At 54.4% G+C, this 21,050-nt stretch overlaps 1 protein-coding gene across 2 annotated transcripts; it reads left to right on the top strand.

Moving 5' to 3' along the window:
• The first annotated feature begins 1,637 nt into the window (after positions 1-1,637).
• On the top strand, positions 1,638-14,351 carry NOL6 (nucleolar protein 6). 2 transcript variants are annotated; one of them, XM_058301988.2, is made up of 26 exons: positions 1,638-1,830; positions 2,792-2,998; positions 3,087-3,203; positions 4,260-4,439; positions 5,433-5,601; positions 6,068-6,202; positions 6,289-6,452; positions 6,538-6,658; positions 6,878-6,936; positions 7,020-7,121; positions 7,316-7,431; positions 7,605-7,782; positions 7,939-8,061; positions 8,647-8,795; positions 8,935-9,010; positions 9,211-9,351; positions 9,468-9,585; positions 9,670-9,824; positions 9,975-10,138; positions 10,537-10,689; positions 10,907-11,004; positions 11,772-11,896; positions 12,021-12,110; positions 12,493-12,687; positions 12,789-12,890; positions 13,094-14,351. In XM_058301988.2, exons 1-26 carry the CDS (start codon positions 1,777-1,779, stop codon positions 13,241-13,243), a joined length of 3,441 nt encoding a protein of 1,146 aa, XP_058157971.1. In that variant the 5' UTR covers positions 1,638-1,776; the 3' UTR covers positions 13,244-14,351. The 2 variants fall into 2 exon arrangements, with proteins under 2 accessions (XP_058157971.1, XP_058157972.1); XM_058301989.2 differs by lacking the exon at positions 1,638-1,830 and adding an exon at positions 2,644-2,703.
• The last annotated feature ends 6,699 nt before the right edge of the window (positions 14,352-21,050 follow it).

Here is a 21,050-nt window from a genome sequence, read left to right as displayed (position 1 = left end):
GTGACGTGGGCTAAGCTTGGCAGTAAAAATACATTATAGTGAATAAATTCAAGATATGTTTTGGAAGTAGAATTGACCAGACTGGGAAGTGGATGTAGCTCAAGCATTTTGGGTGCCCACCTACCACATTGGAGGTCCTGGGTTTGGTTTTGATGAACAAGACAACAATCTGACCCAACAAGCTAATGCGGTGAGTTGGCACAACAAGTTGACGTAACAAGGAGAACCAAAGAGGAAACACAATGAGAGACACAACAAAGCAGGGAGTGGAAACAAGCAGACATAGAGAGCACACAAGTGGGCTCAGAGGGCAGACAGCAGACAGCAAGCACAAACAACGGGGGGGGGGGGGGCGGTTGGCAATAAATAAAATAAATCTTTAAACAAGAATTGACAAGGCTTTGTTAATTTTATAACATATTGTATAAGGAAAATATGTGGATGAGTGAACTGGTCAGTCAGGATTTGTCAGACAGCTAGATTAATAGTGATAATTTTTACTGAAACAAGAAGCACGGGAGAGATTTTGAGGGGAAAAATTACTGATACCTTAAAGTCTACAGGTCCAAAACTGAAGGTATCTTCCCCCCCAAATCCTGTTGCTCCTCTAGAATTCCCCATCTCAAAGAATGACAACATCCACCTAGAAATACGGAGGTACTGAAGAACCCAGAACCTTGTACATAGGAAGCAGGCGCTCAATCACTTGAGCTACATCTGCTCCTAGCAGTAATTTTTTTTTTTTTTTTTAGTAATTCTTAACTCCACCTTCTATGCCACTTTTCCATATCCAGTCAATCACAAGCTCCGTTGATTCAACCTCCAAAGTATCTTTGGAATAAGTAGTTCCACCTTCTTCTCATCACTGTTGTCATCTAAGTTCCCATTATCTCACAGGAATTACTGGAATAGCTTCCTAATCGGTCTTCAGCTTCCATCCTTGCCTTATTTCAATCTATAGATTGAAAGTGCGTAGCGTGGTCTCTCTAAAAGTAGATGATGTCTCTATCTTGACTAGAACCTTTTAATGACTTCCCTGGATAAGGAGATGGGGTGGCAGAAACCGAAGAGAACTTAGAGCAGGCTGTTTGTGCAGGTAACAGATAAGGTGTGACCTAAGCAAAGATAAAGACCGTGACTGGTGATACAAAGGGAGCAGACTGAAGGAATATTAAGAATTCCCTGGAACGTTCTCCCATCACCACTTAATTCAGTTCCTCCTTTATGTATTAGCTCTTTGGTCCTCGTGACCATCCTGCCTAAACGAGCCTCCACCTTTACCTCTAGATACCTTTAACCCCTAACCCCTTTTTCTTCATCACGTACCGCTACCTTAAATTACCCAATCCTACCTGTCTCCCCTCAAGCCACTTCCATTACAATGAAAGCTTCCAGTAAGCCAAAGAGGCGTCAAACACCGGTGTAAATAAACAAACACCCTCCTCAGTAGGCCCCAGGAGCCCCGCCTTCCTCCTGAGGGAAAGCAGGCGACTGCCAAGCTTCAGGCAGGCTTCCGGCCCGGCGTCGCGAAAAGGGCGTAAATCGGAGCGCCCCGTCTGGCCCCTCCCTTAATAGGCGGTCCTGGAGAGTGACAGACCAATAGCCTGCGACTTTTAGCGCAATAGCCCAATGGTTCTAGGGCTGGGCGGAGTCTTGAGGAGCGAGGATTGCCTGGAGTTGAGCAGTGGCGTTCTGCGTTTCCGCCCACGTGGGAAGCGGAGTTGTGCACGCCTGGCTTCAACCTAAAGTTCTGGTGCGGTACCTGGACCCAGAGTGATGGGGCCGGCTCCTGTCGGAGCGCAGCTGCGCCTAGCAGCTGGGAAGACAGAGGTGAGTGAGCTAGCTAGGAGGGAGGCTCACTGTGACACCCACCCCCTGGCAGGGTCCCTGTTGCCCCTCTCTTCCGACCTGGGACATTAGTTCAGTTTGGGTTTGCTAGGGAAGGTGAAACTTGAATAGGATTTGGGTTGAAGCACCGGGGCTTACTGAACTTCTCCCGGGGTTCGCGAAAATGTGCACTTCGTAGTTGAAGAGATCGGCATCTTCCTCGTTTTTTTGCCCAGTTCTGTGCTCCCTGCTGTAGTGGAGGGTACACCTTGGATTGTTGGAGCGCTCCAGCAGGTCTCCGGGTGTGGAACTCTAGAGGGGGCAGGCGCGGGGCTGTAAGGGAAAGCTTGGAGACCGACAGACGTGGGTGTGAAATCTGCTTACTGTACAGTGCATAACAGCTGTGGAACCTTGAATGAATCATGGGACTTTATTCAGGTGTCCATTTTCTGCTGTGATTGTTGTGAAGATTGATTTGCTGTGTATATTCTCCTGGGCCCAGTAGGTTCTAGTTCCTTCCATCGTTGATGTGTATCTGAATGTGTACTATATAGTCAGGGCTTGCCAGAAGAGGTGGAACCTATCAGGATTTGCATAGAAGCAAGAGTGGTGAGGGCATTTGAGAACACCCAGCCTAACTCACCAGAAGAGGATTCTCCCTGATTCATGGTACCCGGAAATACAAGGGGCTTGGGCAGAGTTTAAGGCAGGGCCCAGTCATTTTATGCCTCTACCAACTCTAGGCAGAGCTTATGCTTGCGCTGTAGGGTAGGCAGGGAGCCCTTGCCTCAAGAAGTTTTCATTCTGGAGCTCAAAAATGGTCTTCCAAATGATGATTATCCTGAGTTTTACAGAATCTGACTCCCATTCAAAAAGGTAATCCTTTATTCACACTCTATCATGCTGGCACTTCAGGCAGCAGACACCTATGACTTCACATTGCCTCTTCCCTCTCTGGACACAGGTGATGGAGCCAGCTCTAGAAGGCACATGTGAGGAGGAAAAGACGGCATGTTCAAGGAAGCGAATAATGGCTGGACTTCCAGTGGAGGGCCTCCTGCAGCCTGTGAAGCTCAGCCGGGCAGAATTGTACAAGGAGCCTACCAATGAGGAGCTGAATCGCCTTCGGGAGACTGAGATCCTCTTCCATTCGAGCCTGCTTCGTTTACAGGTATTATCGGGTGGCTAGCTGGGGTTTGGGTTAGAGGGGATGGGCCTGGATCCTGAGGCTGATGGATTCCCCCTTCCCTCTCTTACAGATAGAGGAGCTACTGAAGGAAGTGAGGCTGTCAGAAAAGAAAAAGGAGCGGATTGATGCCTTTCTAAGGGAGGTCAACCAGAGGATCCTGAGGGTACCGTCAACCCCTGAGACAGAGGTAAGGCTGTGACGACCCAGGAGATTGGGAAACCCAGATGAGGACTTCCCTCAGTGGGGTATCTCCGACAGGAGACTTGGTATTCTCTGGAGAGGTTGGGGTGCTAAGGACCTCATTCCCACTGCCAGGCAGCTCAGCATGGAGTGTGGTCATTCATGCATTCATTCATTCAACAAGTACCCATGTGCCTGGCAGTATTTGTGTGCTCAGGACACTTTGGTGAACAAAGTAGTCTATGTTCTAGTGTTGGGGCTACAGACAAAAGATAACAAATAAATTGTATGTAGAAGCTATAAGTACAGTGGAAAAAGTAGGACAAGGTAAGGGAATTGGGAGTATTGGGAGGGGGGTACTTAAATAGAAGGGTCAGGATAAGCCTTTTTTGAAGGGACATTTAATGGAGATTTGAAGGAGGTGAGTCAGGGAGAAGAGATTTCCTGAAAGTGGAAATAGCCAGTGCATAAAGGCTCAAAGGTAGGAGTATGCCTGGCACACTCCTTGGAATGAGTGAGGGAAAGAGAGAAGATGATTTCAGAAAGGTAATAGGGAAGGGGGTAAACCATGCAGAGCCTTATATACCAATATGTTCCTCTGGGTGCAATGGGGAGCCTCAGCAGGGTTGCTTTTATAAGGTTTGTTCTGTTTTGTTTTGTTTTTTATAGAGGAGTGACATGATCAGACTTAGGTTTTAAAAGGTCCAGTCAGGCTGTTGTGTTGCAAGTAGAAGGGAGGGGAACAAAGGTGAAATCATTTAGGAACCTGTTGTGCAGTGAGTTGCTGAAAAATGGATAATGGCTCAGATCAAGGTGGAAATTGGAGAAGTGGTCAGTTTCTGGATACATTTTCAAGGTAGAAATGGCATTCTTAACAGAAACACATCAAAGTGATTTAAATGGTTTTGACTTCAGCAATTAGTTAGAGTTGCCCTTAACTGAGAAGGGGAAAGCATGTTTAGGGGGAAGAGCAGGAGCTGAAATTGAGATGTCTGCTAGACATCAAGGAGACAGGTCAGGAAGGCAATTGAATCTATATGTGTTACTGTCTCTGCCCCTACAGCTGATAGACCAGGTGTGGCTCCCTGCTGACATTCGAGTCCCCCTCCACCAAGTGCCCTTTACTGTGAAGGGCTGTTTCCACTTCCTGCCCCCAGCCAATATCACCATTGTAGGCAGCTACCTTCTGGGTACCTGCATCCGGCCGGACATCAATGTGGATGTGGCATTGACTATACCCAAGGTAAGTGCAGCAGTTTGATATTTTTGATGAATTCCAAGAAGAAATATTGTATTATGTTTGTACACTGGTCTTTTCCTCTGGGTGTATTAGATTATATTGGATTACTTAATTAAGTAAACCTCTTGTACCAGTAGGGCGTTAAATCCCACCCCTTGGTGGGTAGGGACTCACAGACAAAAGGCATGGCAAAGGACAGAGTTAAGGGTTTTTGATGTTGGAGTTTGATGCTGAAGTCTTAAGCTGGAGCCCCAGGAAGTCAGCACGCAGAGGAAAGAGAAGCAAGCCTTGGGAAGAGAGGACTTGAGCCAGGAGAAGAACATAGAGGAATAGAGATGGCTCCTTAGACATGGCAGAAACCCCAGGAAGAGAGGCAAAGTCTAGAGAGGCTCATAGTCTACAGCTGTCCTTGTGGAGAAAACAGGAGCTGAGCCCAGAGGAACTCAGGAAGCCCAAACCCTAATAGACATCGGCAGCCATCTTGCTCCAACACGTGGAAATAGACTTCGGTGAGGGAAGTAACTTAAGCTTTATGACTTGGTAACTATAAGCTCCTACCCCAAATAAATACCCTTTATAAAAAAACAACAGATTTCTGGTATTTTACTATAGCACTCCCTTGGCTGACTAATACAGTGAGGTCCAGGGTTTGAGGGAAGGCGAGACCCACCACTTTACCACCTATAAGCCCCTGGGTCCCTCCCTCTTTCCCATCTTCCACTGGCCAGGGACTTAAGAATCTGAATTCTAAATCAAAAGAGCAGACCACCGCAATCCTCCTGTGGGCAGCTTAGATGTGCCCTTGGGCCCTTTCGGAACCTTGCCTTCCTCTTCTTCGAAGTGGGTAGCGGGTTGCTAGCCCTGACTCAGGTTCTCCGGCAAAAAAACCCTAAGCCCTGCGGGTTACCAGGCTGGCACTCTCACTTTGTCTTCATCTTGTCTCCAAAGCTCTGTAATACCTCACAGTTGTCTCTCTCTTCCTCTGGTTCCCTCCAGGAGATCCTACAAGATAAGGATGGGCTGAACCAGCGCTACTTCCGCAAACGTGCCCTCTACCTGGCCCACTTGGCTCACCACCTGGCCCAGGACCCCCTCTTTGGCAGCGTTCGCTTTTCCTACACCAATGGCTGCCACCTGAAACCTTTGCTGCTGCTGCGGCCACATGGTGCGAGGCACACACGGGACTGAGAGCACAGCATGGGGTGACAAGTCCAGGGCGGGTAGGCACAGTAGCCTCAAGTTCAAGGTGGAGGAGCAGATGTGGCTCAAGCTGTGGAGCACCTGCTCCCCACATGGGAGGTCCTGGGTTTGGTCCGTAGTGCCTCCAAAAAACAACAACAAAAACAAATGACAAGCAAACAAATGAAAAAACCAACTCAGGGAAGCCAATGTGGCTCAGTGGTTGAACACTGGCTTCCCACATATGATTTCCAAGGTTCAGTCCCCAGCCCTGGTACCTCAAAAAAAAAAAGAGAGAGTGACGATCAAGTTCAAGGTGGGAGGCACAGGCTTCAAGTTTGAGGAAGAAGGTGCAGGGACCTCAAATTTGGAGCGGGGTGGGGAGGGCGGGCTATGGGAGCCCCTCTGGCTCCAGGGGGCTACAAGGACTCAATATACCTATCTCCATCTAGGGAAGAGTGAGCACCTGGTCACCGTACGTCTGCATCCATGTCCTCCACCTGACTTCTTCCGCCCCTGCCGCCTGCTGCCAACCAAGAACAATGTGCGCTCTGCCTGGTACCGAGGGCAGGGCCTTCCAGGGGATGGTGAGCTGGTACTGGTGAGGCAGAATTGGAGGGAAGGGATGTCATGGGGACTTCTCCCCCTTAAGACTTCCCCTGTCCTCCCGCAGGTAGCCCAGAGCCCCCCACCCCCCGCTACAACTCATGGGTCCTGCAGGACACAGCCCTCGAGTCCCACATGCAGCTGCTGTCATCCGTGCTGGGCTCCGCCCCAGGGCTGAAGGACGGCGTGGCACTCCTGAAGGTCTGGCTGCGGCAGCGGGAGCTGGACAAGGTATGTCATGGTTGGCCTGGCCTCACCACCCCGCTGAGTAGTGGCTGACTCCAAACTCGGGCTTCTCCCTTTATCTCTCTTTCAGGGCCTGGGTGGATTCAGTGGTTTCCTTGTCTCCATGTTGGTTGCCTTCCTCATGTCCACACGCAAGATTCACACCTCCATGAGTGGATACCAGGTCCTGAGAAGCGTCTTGCAGTTTCTGGGTGAGGCAGCTAGACCAGGAAAGGCCAGGGGTTCCACTCACACTGGGAATCCTCTCACCCCATTAGGGCTCAGTCAGTCCTTGCCATTAGATAGGTGAGCAGACTCAATCCTGGAGACATGTGGCTGCAGCCACCAGAGCTGAGGGGGGGTGTTGTTAGGGCTCTGTCCCCCAGGAGGGGGCACCTGCTGACACACCCACCTTCTCTTGTTCACTCCAGCCACCACAGATCTGACAGTCAATGGCATCAGTTTATGTCCCCGCTCAGATCCCTCTTTGGTGAGTTGGGGTAGGGTCGGGGTCTGGGTGCCGAGGCCTGTAGGGAAGTCCCAAACCTGACTGGCTTCTCTCTGTCCCCCAAGCCGGCCCTGGCTGACTTCCACCAGGCTTTCCCTGTTGTCTTCCTGGATTCCTCAGGCCATCTCAACCTTTGTGCTGATGTCACGGCCGCCACTTACCATCAGGTATCGATGGGTCCTGCTCCCAGGTTCCCCACACGCCCCACCCCCTGACCCTGTCCCTTCTGCCAGCACCAGAACCACACAGCCTCCTCTCCAAGGAACTCAGATGAAGCATGTCTGGTCTGAGCCCTCACATCAACGAGGGGCTCCGGCAGTGCTAGTCTCACATGAGTTCACACTTGGCCTTGTGGTTCCAGGTGCAGCATGAAGCACGGCTGTCCATGGCATTGCTGGACAGCAAAGCTGATGATGGGTTCCAGCTGCTGTTGATGACTCCCAAACCCATGATCCGGGCTTTCGACCATATCCTGCAGTGAGTTTAGGGATGGCGGCCGATGTTGTAGGGGTCCTGTTTCCCTGGGGCCATAGTGACTGCCTCAGGCAGGCAGCTGGTGCTCAGGTCTTCCTGGGGTGGGGGGTGAAGATACATGGGACTCAGGGCCACAGACCCCCAGCCCCCCTTTATGTCCCTCTGTGACGCCCTAGTCTTCGCCCACTGAGCCGCCTGCAGGCAGCATGTCACCGGCTGAAGCTGTGGCCAGAATTGCAGGACCTCGGTGGTGACTATGTCTCAGCTGCTTTGGGCCCACTAACCACCCTGCTGGAGCAGGGCCTGGGGTCCCGACTGCACCTTCTGGCCCACTCTCGGCCCCCAGTTCCAGAGGTAAGGTGGTATGGGTTGGGGGAGCGTGCGGGTCTGGATCCAGGTTCCAGGGGACATGAGACACCATCCCTAGTGTGCTGGAAAGGAATGAAGATGGGTTTCTGGGCAAGGCTGGGGGGACTCCAGGGTTGAGCTCAGCCTCTCTGTACCCTACAGTGGAAAATCAGCCAGGATCCGCCAAAGCACAAAGACTCCGGGGTTCTGACCCTGGGACTGCTCCTCTGGCCTGAGGGCCTGACCAGTGTCCTGGAGATGGGTCCTGAGGCCGACCAGCCCAAGGTGAGGAATGCAGGGGGTGGGGGGTGATCTGGGCCTGTCTTGGGAAGCTCAGCAAGTACTTTGGAAGGAGTGAGGTAGGTAATCCTCAGGTCACCAGGGTTGAGGCCTGTCATGGAGATTTCGTCTTTCTTTTTTTAAGATGTAGTTATTTATTTATTTCTCTCCCCTCCCCCCCGGTTGTCTGCTCTCTGTGTCTATTTGCTGTGTCTTCTTTGTCCACTTTTGTTGTTGTCAGCGGCAAGGAAATCTGTGTTTCTTTTTGTTGCATCATCTTGCTGTGTCAGCTCTCCGTGTGCGGCACCATTCCTAGGCAGGCTGCACTTACTTCCGTGCTGGGCGGCTCTCCTTATGGAGGCGCACTCCTTGCGCGTGGGGCTTCCCTATGCGGGGGACACCCCTGCGTGGCAGGGCACTCCTTGCGCACATCAGCACTGCGCATGGGCCAGCTGCACACGGGTCAAGGAAGCCTGGGGTTTGAACTGCGGACCTCCCATGTGGTAGACAGACGCCCTAACCACTGGACCAAGTGCGCCGCCTCTTCTTTCTTTTATCTTTCTCACCACCCTATCCCGTGCCTCTCCTCAGGCTGCCGACTTCCGCCAGTTCTGGGGATCCCGCTCAGAGCTCCGGCGTTTCCAGGATGGAGCCATTCGGGAAGCTGTGGTCTGGGAGGCAGCTTCTATGGCCCAGAAGCGCCTTATTCCCCACCAGGTGGTCACCCACCTCCTGGCACTGTGAGTATCAGCACCTGGATGCTGGCAGGCACCCATGGGCTGGGGAGCCTTTTAGGAGGGTCGGGCCCAGGCTGTAGGGGTGAGGAACTTACGTCCTGCCAGGGACCCAATGCCCTCCCTGTGTCTGTGCCTTCTTCAGCCACGCTGACATCCCGGACACCTGTGTTCACTACGTGGGGGGCCTCCTGGAGGCATTGATCCAAGGCCCGAAGGAGGTAAGGGCTCTGGGTCAGGGCTGCAGAGTAGCAGGTGTGGCGGGTGCCGGGAAAGAGCGAGTAAGCCTCAGCCAGGCTGCCCTTCCCGGAGTGTCCAGCAGGGGGAGCGCTGGCTCTGCAGGAGCCCGAGCCAGGGCCCAGTCCCAGGTGGTGCAGGGCTTCTGTGAGTCCTGGCCTCCTGACTGTCCCCCTCCCCTCAGACTTCTGGCACAGGTGAGGAGGCCTTAGCAGTGGCAGTGCGTTGCTACGACGACCTGAGCCACCAGCTGTGGGGGCTGGAGGGTCTTCCACTGACCGTATCTGCCGTGCAGGGAGCTCACCCAGTGCTGCGCTACACAGAGGTGAGGTGCAAGGGGGCAGAGAGCCCTCCCTGCTTGGCGACCCCCAGCTCTGCTCCAGTCACCCAATACTGTCTCCTTCCAACTACTGACTCTGGGCAGCCCCCCTTCTTCCATAGGTTTTCCCACCAACCCCCATCCGGCCAGCCTACTCCTTCTACGAGCGCCTGCGAGATCGGGCCTCACTGTTGCCCCGGCCTGACAAGCCCTGCCCAGCCTATGTGGAGCCCATGACAGGTGAGGGGGCTCTTGGGAGGGAGGGGAGGGACTGGGCCCGCTCCAGGCTGCCGTCAGAGACCTCTTGCTCCTCTCCTCCCTCAGTGGTATGTCACCTGGAGGGCAGTGGTCAGTGGCCGCAGGATGCTGAGGCCGTGCGGCGGGTCCGAGCCGCCTTCCAGCTGCGCCTGGCAGAGCTGCTGTCACAGCAGCATGGGCTGCAGTGCCGTGCCACGGCCTTGTACACTGATGTCCTCAAGGTTAGCATGAGGCAGGGCAGGGATACCCCCGGGCATGGGACCGGAATGTCAGTGCGGGCGAGCCTACCCTGGGGCAGGGATGCCGGCAGCAGGGCATCCCCTGGGCCCCAGGCTCTCATGTACTTCCCACCCTATTTCCTCTGCCAACAGGATGGGTTCGTGTTCCGGGTACGTGTGGCTTATCAACGGGAGCCGCAGATCCTAAGGGAGATGCAGAGCCCTGAGGGGTTGATCTCACTGAGGGACACTCCTGCCTCCCTCCGCCTTGAGAGGGACACGAGGCAGTTGCCCCTGCTCACCAGCGCCCTGCATGGGTATGACCACCTGCAAGGCTCCCCACCTGAAGACCCTTTCCTGCCTCCGTTCTGCTCTTCTGACCACCTGGTGCTCTGGGAGACAAGATGGAATAATCGTTAGGGGTGTGGGTTCTAGAGTCAGGCAAGTTCTGGTATTTCAGCTCTGCCACTTACTGGCCATGTCTGTTTGAGCTGGTTTCTCCTTGGATCTTATTTGTCTCATTTATAAAATTAGGCTAACAATAGGACCAGCTTCTTGGGACATTTGCTAGGAAGACGTGAGGTCCTCCATGTAAAGCTCTAGCATGGAGGCCAGCATTGGGTAGGATTGAATAAACGGTGGCAGGGGTGCTAAGACATCGTTCCTGGGCTCTGATGACCTGTGTCTCACTGCCACTCTCCCGCTGCCCCCCCAGACTCCAGCAGCAGCACCCAGCCTTCTCAGGTGTGGCTCGACTGGCCAAGCGGTGGGTACATGCCCAGCTTCTGGGTGAGGGGTTCACCGACGAGAGCTTGGACTTGGTGGCTGCTTCCCTGTTCCTGCACCCTGAGCCCTTCACCCCTCCCAGGTGACTTTGTTTGCCATTTCCCTACCTGCCTTCATCCCTCATGCTGCACCCTCAGTCCAGATGGGAGACGGTGGCTGAAGGAAAAGAGGAGGGATTCTCAGACCTTCCCAACCTGTACCCAGGGCTCTGGGCTCCCTAGATTGTGGCCCATTATGGGAAGCTGGGGTGGGGTGTGGCTGGGCCTAGACTCTTTGCTCACTATGGCCCCCACTCTTAGCTCCCCCCAGGTTGGCTTCCTTCGATTTCTCTTCCTGGTGTCAACCTTCGATTGGAAGAACAACCCCCTCATTGTCAACCTCAACAATGAGCTTACTGGTAAGTAGGAGGACTGGGGTCAGATTGCGGGAAGAAGCACCCTTTGTGAGTCGCAGCAAGGATTTGCCATGTCAGCCTGTTAGGTTCTCTCTGTGCCTCCCCCATCCCAGTTAGCTAAGCCTGGCTGGCCCTGACTTCCTTGGGGTAGGAAATCGTTAGGAGGAAGAGGCCTGGGAAAGCTCTAGGGAGCTCTTGGACCATAGAGGTATGGTTTACCCACATGATGGTCAGAGTCAGAATGGGCTGTGGGTGGTGAGCAAGCTACCCTGGAACTGTGGAGAGGAGAATAGACAGGGTACCCTGAATTCCAGCTGAGGAGTCTTACACCTGGGAACAGGGAAGGGCCCAGTTAGAATCAATGCCCAGACCTCTTGGGGGGTAGGGGTGGTGATTTCCAGTTGTAATATGAGGAGCTCCTGGTCCCAGCAGAAAGCAGGGTGTCAGCTTCCTAATTCCCCAGGTGTGTAGGAGCACAGTGGGGAGGGGTGCAAGGGGCAGGCCTCAGCTTGTACAGGCCCGGAAACCAGACTCGGGGTGCCAGGCAGTGGAAAATTCTGCCTCTGGGCTGAGGCTGGGAGATTAATGCCCCTCCCGCTAGAGGCAAATGCTGTGTCCCTTTTGTCACCTTTGCCACGTGGGGGAAGGGTTGAAAAATCCCTGTGATGGACCAATGCCAGGAGTGTAGTAGGAGAATCTGGGGCAGGGAGGTATCTAGAGGTGACGGGTAGGGGGAGGGCAGACTGGTTCAGGATCTGTCTTCTTCCCAGGAGAGGAGCAGGTGGAGATCCGCAGTGGCTTCCTCGCAGCGCGGACGCAGCTCCCTGTCATGGTCATTGTTACCCCCCAGGACCAAAAAAACTCTGTGTGGACACAGGATGGACCCTCAGCCCAGGTTCCACCCCAATCCCGCCCTGAAATGTGTGGTTTTCTCTCCCAGGGGGAAAATGAGAAGCACCCCCAGCCTGAGCTAGGAGAGTTCCTTAGTCAGGTCTGTTCTGATGCGTCTGTATCCCCAGATCCTGCAGCGGCTCATCGTCCTGGCAGCTGAAGCCCTGCCCATCCTAGAGAAGCAGCTAATGGATCCCCGGGGCCCTGGGGACATCAGGGTAAGCCCCTGACCAGGAGCGACTTCAGGGGCTCTGGAGATTCTGATTCTGCCTTTGAACCTTGGGAGCCCAGAGCTCAGGCATGCCCAGTCCCCTTGGTTCGTGAGACTGAATCCAGGGAAGACATTGAAGTTGCCCATGATGCCTGGCAGAGAACCTGGAACCCTGGCCCCATCCAGGCTCCATGATTCTAGCCTGAGCTCCTGCTGGAGCCATCCCGCTTGGGCCAGCCACTTCCCCTGTGGGCCTTAGTGTTTCCACGTTGAAATGGGCGTGCAGGCCACAGTGGATGGTTAGAGGGGAAGGAGGGAACCAAGGTGGGCTTGTGGAGGGATTTGTGGTCCAGCTCCCAACCAGGTGCTCCCTCCCTACCCTTTCTCAGACAGTGTTTCGGCCGCCCTTGGACATATATGATGTGCTGATCCGTCTGGCTCCCCGCCACATACCCCGGCACCGCCAGGCCGTGGACTCGCCGGCTGCCTCCTTCTGCCGTGGTCTGCTCCGTGAGCCTGGGCCCTCGCCCCTGATGCCTGTGCTGGCCTACGATCCTCCCAAGCTCTATCTGGCGCAGCTTAGGGTAGGTCCTTAAGGGCCAGCTGACCTTGCAGAGGATACCTGCAGATGGAGGCTCTTAGGTACCCACTTTCAATCCTGCCTCTGTCCTTCTGCCTTCTCTAGGAGGCCTTTGGGGATCTGGCCCTTTTCTTCTATGACCAGCATGGTGGAGAGGTGATCGGTGTCCTCTGGAAGCCCACCAGCTTCCAGCCCCAGCCCTTCAAGGTACGCTGGCTGGTGACAGCCGCACATTCCTGAGTGTGTACGTGTGGTCCGTTGGGATCTGCTCCATGAGTGACCTTGTGTCAGGTGTGGGGCGTGTGGGTTTGTGGGTGTCTGTCTCTATCACCCCCACTCCATGGATCCCTGGTGTCTCTGAGTATACCTTTGTGAGATGCCTCAACCCACATTTCCTCTGACTCCCCCAGGCCTCCAGCACAAAGGGGCGTGTGATGGTGTCTCAGGGTGGGGAGCCGATGATGGTGCCCAATGTAGAAGCGATCCTGGAGGACTTTGCCGTGCTGGGCGAAGGCCTGGTGCGAGCTGTGGAGGCCCGAAGTGAGAGGTGGACTGTGTGATCTGCAGCCCCAGAAGCAAGCTGTGAACGGACAGCAGCACCTCACACCTCCGGAGGCCAGTGAGGTGACCTCCATCCTCACCGCACATGAACTCTGTGTGGAGGGCCTGCTGGCCTGAGCACCCTCAGTCGTCCCCAACAAAAGCCCTGCCCCAGTTTTTCGCCTGATTCCTCAGGGGCCTGCTCCAGCTTTGGGGCAGGGGCCATAGTGTCTTCTGGAGCCCCCTGGGCCTGACAGTCTGAACCTGCAGAGAAGGAATGGGTGTCAGCTCAGAGGGAACCGAACCCCCAGAATCCATCTACTTGTCATCCCTGGGCCTGGGCCTTTTTTTTTTTTTCTCTCTCTCACGCCCCCAGAAGCAGTTGAGGAAAAGGCCATGTACCTGCAGCTGAGGCTCTGTCCCCTTCTTTCTGCCAGGACGAGTTCCTAAACCTCAGCATGCCTACTTCAAGTACAGCGTCAGGCCTTGAGATGGGATCCAGAGAAGGTGCGGCCCTTCCTGGGGTTACAGAACCCCAACTCTGAGATGAGCCAGGGCCAAGAGGGCTGAGTGTGTGTGAAGAGAACGTTGGTGGGGCACAGTGCCTTTCAGTGTTGGTGCTGCTGCTTCCCAGGGTGGAGATGGTAGAAAGGGACAGAACAGGAAGGGGTTAGAGGACTGGTGGTCTTGGCCACTTGGGCCCCCAATTCGGAGAGACAGAAAGCACTGGGAGCCACTCTGGCCTCTCTCGAGTCCCACACGGTTGGCCCAGTGTGTCTGCATTTTGTACCCGCATGAGGGCTCCAGAGCTGAGTGAGACCCCCTGGCTCTCCAGGAACTCCCCATACCAGGGAGAGGGGGGCTGCTGCCTCTTTTCAGCCTAATCCACACCCCATTCTGGCAGCTTCTGCCAGTTCCTTTATCCCCTAATCCTGGCTGTTGTTCCAGACTCAGCTCAAGTGATGCTTCCTCCTTAGACCCTTCTGCTGGTTGAAGGGTGGTGACCTTGCCATCCTCTGAACTGTCAGGGCTACTATCTGTTCACTTCGCACTGTGGACATGTGCAGCGGTGAGAACTCCTCTGAGGTTGTGTTGAATTCTGATTTAAAATTAAATTTCTTAATTTTCCCCGGTCTCCCTTTTTTATAAGGTCTTAACCATATCTCCTGTAGGTTTGCCCCTTGGGGCAGGGGACACATGTGGACTTAGGTTTCTTGGTGTCATGGCACCTAGTTCAGTGCTTTGCTCAAGTAGGATATAGTGTGGGCAGAAGGGGTGCCTAGCCTAGGCAGATGGAGGGCATGGAGGGCCACAAGAAGGCTCCAAGGAAACTAATCAATTTGCATCCTAAGCCTAGGAAGGTTTTGGAAGGGATGGTGAAAGATAAAGCCTGAGAAGTAATGAAAGTTGGCATTCACTGAATGTCTAGAAGGTATTGAGCTCTGTTACATGTTATCTTACTTATCAGCTTGTAAATATAATCTTGCCAGCCTGATGAAGTAGATACTTAATCTTCATTTTCCCAGTGAGGGACCAGGCTCAGTGGCAGGCAGGAACCTGCTGTGGAGAACTTGGGTGGCCTGGCTCTCAAGTGTTATCCTCAGGATGATGAGAAACCAGACGTGGGAACAGTCTCCAATTTTTGTCTCAACTCTGGTTAGTCTTTGTGAAGACGTGTCACCATTATGGGACAGCTCAGCCCAGGACCAAAAATACCTTAGGGAATAAATCAAGTGACTGAGAGCTGGGATCTGCATTTCCCCCTGTGCTGTGTGCCAGGCTTGATTTGCCAGGAAAGAAACAACCAGCCCTTGTGACACCCCACGGTCCATGGATGTCGCTGGTTTTTCGCCTGCCTGTCTTTTTCTTGGTTCCTAAGACCTTCTTCCCAGAGCCTCTGTTCCAGTGGGCTCCAGGAGGAGCAGGGATTCTGGCCAGTTCTATTCCTTTATTTAAACAAAGGTTGTAGGTTTATAGAAAAATCACACACAAAATCCAGAGTTAACACCTGGCTAACGTCAAACCAAGGTGTTTCATCCCCAGGTCCCCTGCATACAGTCAACCTGTCCCAGCCCTGTAGCCTCGGGCCCTTGCACAGACTGCTCTGGAGTCTCCCTGTGGTGGGGAGGGTGTGGAGTCTGCCCAGGCAGGACTGTGCAGCTGGTGGTGCCAAGGGGTGAAGCCAGCCCCAGTGGGGGGGAGCCAGCCTGCTGCCACCTCCCCATGTGGCCCTTGATGGGCTCAACCTCCTGGCCTAGGAAAGGGGCGACACCCAATGCCTAAAGTGACCAGAGAAGAGGGCTGACCATCCACTGCCTGCTTGATCTGGTAGTGGAGGGTGCAGGCAGGGTGCTTTTCCGAGACCCTTGAAGGGTTTGAGAGCCAGGAGGAAGCCCAGGCTCTTCACTTTAATCCCTCATGTTGCAGCTACAGCCTGTTCTCAGATTTTCTCAGGTAAGTAGAGGACAAGGCTGATGTGGTCCGAAGTGACTGCTACCCAGGGCTCCTTCGCCTCAGCCCACGGTGACACTTGTCTGTCCGCTCAGGCCCCAGCCCACCTGTGCTGGGGAAGCCGGGTGCGCGACCTCAGGTTTTAGCTGCCGCAGGCGGGCTGATGGAAGTGGGGATAGCGAATGGAAGGAGAGAAACCTGGAAGGAGCTCCCTGGGGGTGGGGGCGATGGAGGTTCCTCACCCACATGGGGGGGTGTGCCTGCGTGGGCCTCTGCCTGTCTCTTGCAGGTAGGTGGGGTAGGCATCTGAACCCAGTGTATGGCATGATTTGTCTGCCCTCTGAGTGCACTAGTTCATGTCGGGTTTTGCCTCCAGTTCTAGATTTTTGTAAAAGGGGAAATCTGCTGGTTTTCAAGAGTAGACCAGGAGAAAACTCTCAGGTGAGAGGGAGGCAGGTACTTTGGATTTCTTCCTGTGGCTGTCCATAAAGCTTCCCCTTTTGGGGCCCTCACTTTCCCTGGTTCTTTCTGACATAAGCTAAAGGGTCCTTCCTCCTGGCTGTGCTAGCCGATAACCCCCTCTGAACCTGAATCCTTTAGCTGAAGATTTCTTTTTCCTCTGCCAGGTTCCTTATTTTGAGGAAAAAGAGCCTAGGGGTCCTTCTAGCAGATTACATAAAGTCCTGGGGGCTGCCCAGTCCTTGACCTATTTAGGTTTGGGCTAGGCTGACACCCCATAAATATATATGTAACCCCCCACCCCCCACATCCAGAACTTGCTTTGTGAGTCACATGCTAATCCAGGTGAGCTATGAGGGGGAGGGGAAGTCCAGGACCAGTGAGTCACGTGAGTCACCCCCACCCCCACAGGAAAAGCCAGTTGCCCCATCTCTGCTGCTGAGGGAGAGGCATCTCAGACTGTCTGAGGAAACTAAGGGGGGGGGGGACCAAAAGAATGGAAACTCTTGGGAGGGTACTTTTTCTGGTTTCCATGAAGCTCAGAGGTCTCAAACCTCAGCCGCTGTGACACAGGGAGTTAGGGGTGGTGCTAAAGGGAAGCTAGTCCTGGTCGCAGGTAAGCCTACCTGCTGCCGAACCTAGGCTTGCCTGGGGCCAAGGAGTGGGGTGAGAATGAAGAAAGGAGTGGAGAGGCCTGAGCTCCAGATACCTCCCCCAGAGCTAGAAAGCATGGGGGTCACCTGCCAGCCTTGCCCCTCTTCCTCTGCCCCAGACCGTGAATGAAGCTGTTATCCAGCAGCACCTAGAAGAACACGGTCAGGGGTAGGAGCAGGGTGTGGGTGTGAGAGCAGTCCCGTGTTTAACGCAGCTCAAGCCTAAATCTCCCCTGTCCCCCAGCCTGGGAGCACCCTAAAGCAGGACACAGCTTTCCTCTGGTCTCCCAGATTAGAAACTTCCAAGGATTGGGCTTGGGTCTCCTAAAGACTGAGGGAGTCCAAAAGTTTAGGATGAAAAAGAAAGTCAAATGTGGAGTCCTGGCCTTTCCCTAATCTCCCTCCACAAAGATCCCCACCTAGATCACAGTTCACACTAACCCCAGGTCTAGAGACCCTCAAGAAGTCATTCCTGAAGTCTGACTGCAGAATCTCCTGCTGTAGCCTGTCTCCTCCCCTCCCCCATCCTTCCCGTCTGACTCCTCTCCCCTAGGCCAGATGACTGGTGCTGCATTGAGGGATGAGTATATTGGGGCTTATGCGCTCCCCTCTGCCTTTCTAGAACCGTGGATGCGGACAGACTGACAGATGCCCCTCAGAAAGCAGGTTTCCTGCTGGCCCTGGGCCCCACCTCAGGTTAAGGTTCCTGGCCACCTGACACTGCCTGCCTTCATTTTCTTGCCAACTCTGCCTCCTAAATCTCAAATTCAAATCCTCCTCCCTCCCTGCAGCTATAGCCCCACATCTGGTCTCTTTTCCTTCTTCCAGGCTTCCTGGCCTGGGTCTCTCCCCTTCCAACCCATTCTCCACTCAGCAGCTGGAGGGATCCTTCTAAACGACAAAGAGGGAACATGTCAGGCCCCTGCTTAAGACCCTCAGGGCTCCCTCGGCTGTGGTTCTCAGCAGCTGAACCCTTGTCAATTGTAATCTCATTCAGAACCCTGATGTAAAACTGCCAAGATGCTTTGGCTCAAGCAGGAGGTGGAGGCCAGGACTCTGCCTGCTGGTTCCCTGTCCCCACCTCCAGCTGCAGCAGTGCCCAGGAGAGCCCTGGGACTTGGAGGAGCACAGCTTCCACATCTCTGGCTCTTGGATAAGGGCCAGTCCCTTAAGATAGACTGCAAGGCCCTCCCCATTCTACCTGTCTCCCTCCCCAGCCTCACTACCATGGCCCACCAGGGTCCAGCCCTGCCATCTCTCACCTGGAAAACCCTCTGCCAAATCGCCAGCCAAATGCTTCCTCCAAGAAGCCCTTTGATGGGCCCAGTCCAAAGGATGCTCCATGCTCCTATTCCAGCTGCAGCCCGCACGCTCCCGCCCCCCCCTCCCACCTCCGGGGCAGCCTGTGAGTTCTGCTTTCCTCCCTCAGCCTCTGCTCCTGACTCTGCAATTTCTGGCAGCTTCCCCTTCCTGGATCCAGAGACTCCAGGATCTGGCCCCTGAGGTAGGAGCCAGAGCACTCGAGGCACCCGAGCCTGTTCCCAGTGATGGCCTGGTCTTTGTCAGCTCCATTCGCTAATTCCCCTGCCCCGGAGGCTGGCGTGGGGCCAGTCCAAAAGTCCAGCTGGCTCTTCCCCAGATTCCTCAACAGATCTCCATCTCCTGTCTCTGGCTTTTATAAGCACTGGGACCCAGGCCCACAGCCAGGCCCAGACAGGAACATACCCAAATATATACACAGACCCTCATGGCTAGACGCATGTGTGCGTGAATCGCAGGGATGCACATGTGCACACTCAGACTTCCATGAAGACACGTGCACACACAGTCAAGAATGCACCTGGATATTGCGTGTGAGATGTGGCTCTGATGGAAACAGCTTCTGGAGTGAACCTTCCCTTCCATGTTAACTAGAATATAGTTTCCAAAGCCTGAGACATCCACAATCTTGTTTGAGATCCTGGAGGTGGGGATGAAACCTCCAGGTTAACTCCAGGAAACTGAAGCTCTGAGGGTAGTGGAAAAGAGCTGTCCCGGTGCCGTAACCAGCCTGAGGCCAAGACAGGCCTCGAGGTCAGGCCTCTGGCCCTATGACTCTGGTCCCTTCCTCAGCAAGGGCTCTAGGCCCCTGTCCCCTTCCTCTGCCTCCAAATATGACCCTCTGCTGTCTTTGCCCCTCAGAGGGGCATGAGCCCAGAACCCTAAGAATATGGATTAAGAGGTAAGTTTTTCCATGGTCCAGCTGGACATCCGACCGGAGGCGCTTAATGCAGGGAACCATCTACCATATCACCAGTCCAGAGATTGGGTGGGGGGAGCTTTTGGCACAGGAGTTGGTGCTACCTGTACAACCTGCCCCCTGCCTGGTCTGCAGATGCTCACCATAGGGTGCTCTCTACTTCTTCTCCAGACCAGCACTAGCCCCCCACCCTGGAGGCTGGGAATAATGTCCGGTTGTGGCCTAAGCATGGGGGTCCAGCTTGGAGGGACTCAGTGGGTTTCTGTGCCCTGGCTCCCCTGCTCCCCTGGTGCCTCAGACCTGTGGCTCCCTGGCCTCTGCCATCTTCACCTCTCCTCCCCATCACCATGGGTTTGCATCCCAGCTCAATACCCAATGGCCGAGTGAGACCTTAACAGGTGGCTTCTTTCCAAACCTTAGTTTTGTCATCTGTGAAATGGGGAAAACAGCAAAAGTGCTTTTAAAAGCTGAAAATGGCTTTATGTCTGTTCCCATCTTCCCCTTCCCATTCTGCTCTACCACTCTGGAAGAGGTTAGGGAGATCTGGCGGAGGGGGCAACCGTGTGACTTGCTTTCTGCATCTCCACTCCTCTCCACCCCAGCCCTGATCTCTGACTCACTGACAGCTGGACCAGGGTCGCCTTCTCAGCTGGCTCAATCTGCTCCCATTCAGGCAAAGAGAGTTTGGGGGGCAGGAAATGAAGGGTGTGCCGTCCCCATTCTTGCTGGCCCCAGCCAGCCCCTCTGGTCCAGCAGGCTGAGACTTGCGTCTTCAGCCCTTCCCTCCTGGGATCCCACGCCCAGCTCTGACCTGAAAGGAGTTGCGGCCTCCTGTGGGGTAGGTGGGCTATGGAGGCCCCTTCCCGCCCGGGTGAGACACAGACCTTGCTCAAGATGCCCTGGGAGGAGATGGGACTTCCACATGTGACTCCTCCCAGAGCTGGCTGGCTCCCAACCTGCACTTGGCCCTGGGCCCAGGCCTCCCTCCCCAAAAGGCAAGAGGGAGCCCAGAGGGCTCTGGGTAAGCTGTGTGACTCAGAGGGTCGGGCCTCATCAAGTATAGTGTCCTCTCTGTGAAACCTTGTGTTCTGCCTTCTGTCCAGGAGTCACCATTCAGATCAACCATAATGAGAACGATGCCCCAAGAATCATGCAGTGATGCAGTCTGGCTACTGCAACCACCGGCCCAAACTCAGGCCAGCGTGGCACTGCTGTGCAAGCATCTTCAGACCCTAATCCCTCTCTATCCCAAGTAATGCAGGGAGGGCTGATAAGGAAGGCATTGCCTCCTTCCCCCTCCCAGGCAGGGCCTCCTCACGCCCACTAAGAAGCATGAAGGCCTGCCCACGCCTTCTCAGCTCTGACCCTAGCCCCTCCCAACATGCCTATGTGTGTTTATGTGTGAACATGTGTGTACATACTAGCTATGGGTATGAGTTTAATGGGAGTACATGGGGTCCTGGTCCTGAAGGTTGTTTGGGTCTTAACTGTGGGGTCAAGGGGACATTGAAATCCAGCCCTTCTTCTGCTTGCCAAGTCATGTACTTGGCCCAGGGCTGCATCCATTGGAGGGTGTCACAAGGGTGCTCCATGGGTGGGCTGTAGCCCTGGGGTTATAGGTAGGCACATACATACTTGCATACATGTGAGAGTCCATGTAGGTTCAATGTGTGTAACATATACTGCTTAATGTGAAAAAGATATACCGATCCACGGGTATACGTGTGGCCTGCTCCCTCCTGGTGCAGTACACAAAAACCCGTGTAAGCCGAGGGCAAACACTTGTGTGTGTAAGGGATGCCTCTGTTTTTCTTCCCTACTCTGGTTCCTGGGCTAGACTTAGTTGCTGGCTGGCTCAGGATGGGGCAGGGGGGTTTGGGGGCTGTGGGCTGGGATTCCCCATTTTCCTTTAGTTTTAAGGAGCCCCTTACCAGTTCCTGCCCTGGGCTGCCTTTGCAGCTCCAACCTGAGGCAGTGGGGGGCTGAGGGGCACGCCTTGGGGTAGGGAGAAGAGATGACAAAACT

Source organism: Dasypus novemcinctus, chromosome 8 (genome assembly GCF_030445035.2).
Source record: "Dasypus novemcinctus isolate mDasNov1 chromosome 8, mDasNov1.1.hap2, whole genome shotgun sequence".
NCBI lineage: Eukaryota > Metazoa > Chordata > Mammalia > Cingulata > Dasypodidae > Dasypus > Dasypus novemcinctus.
Note: the sequence above shows the minus strand (reverse complement) of the source record. Positions and strands in the feature narration are given on the sequence as shown.

What these genes read in the sequence shown, in the direction of transcription:
- NOL6 (XM_058301988.2), top strand. Translation starts at nt 1,777, where the DNA reads ATGGGGCCGGCTCCTGTCGGAGCGCAGCTGCGCCTAGCAGCTGGGAAG. An exon ending in TAGCAGCTGGGAAGACAGAG is followed by an intron (nt 1,831 to 2,791) that starts GTGAGTGAGCTA and finishes CTCTGGACACAG; the next exon opens with GTGATGGAGCCAGCTCTAGA. An exon ending in CTGAGGCCGACCAGCCCAAG is followed by an intron (nt 8,062 to 8,646) that starts GTGAGGAATGCA and finishes GCCTCTCCTCAG; the next exon opens with GCTGCCGACTTCCGCCAGTT.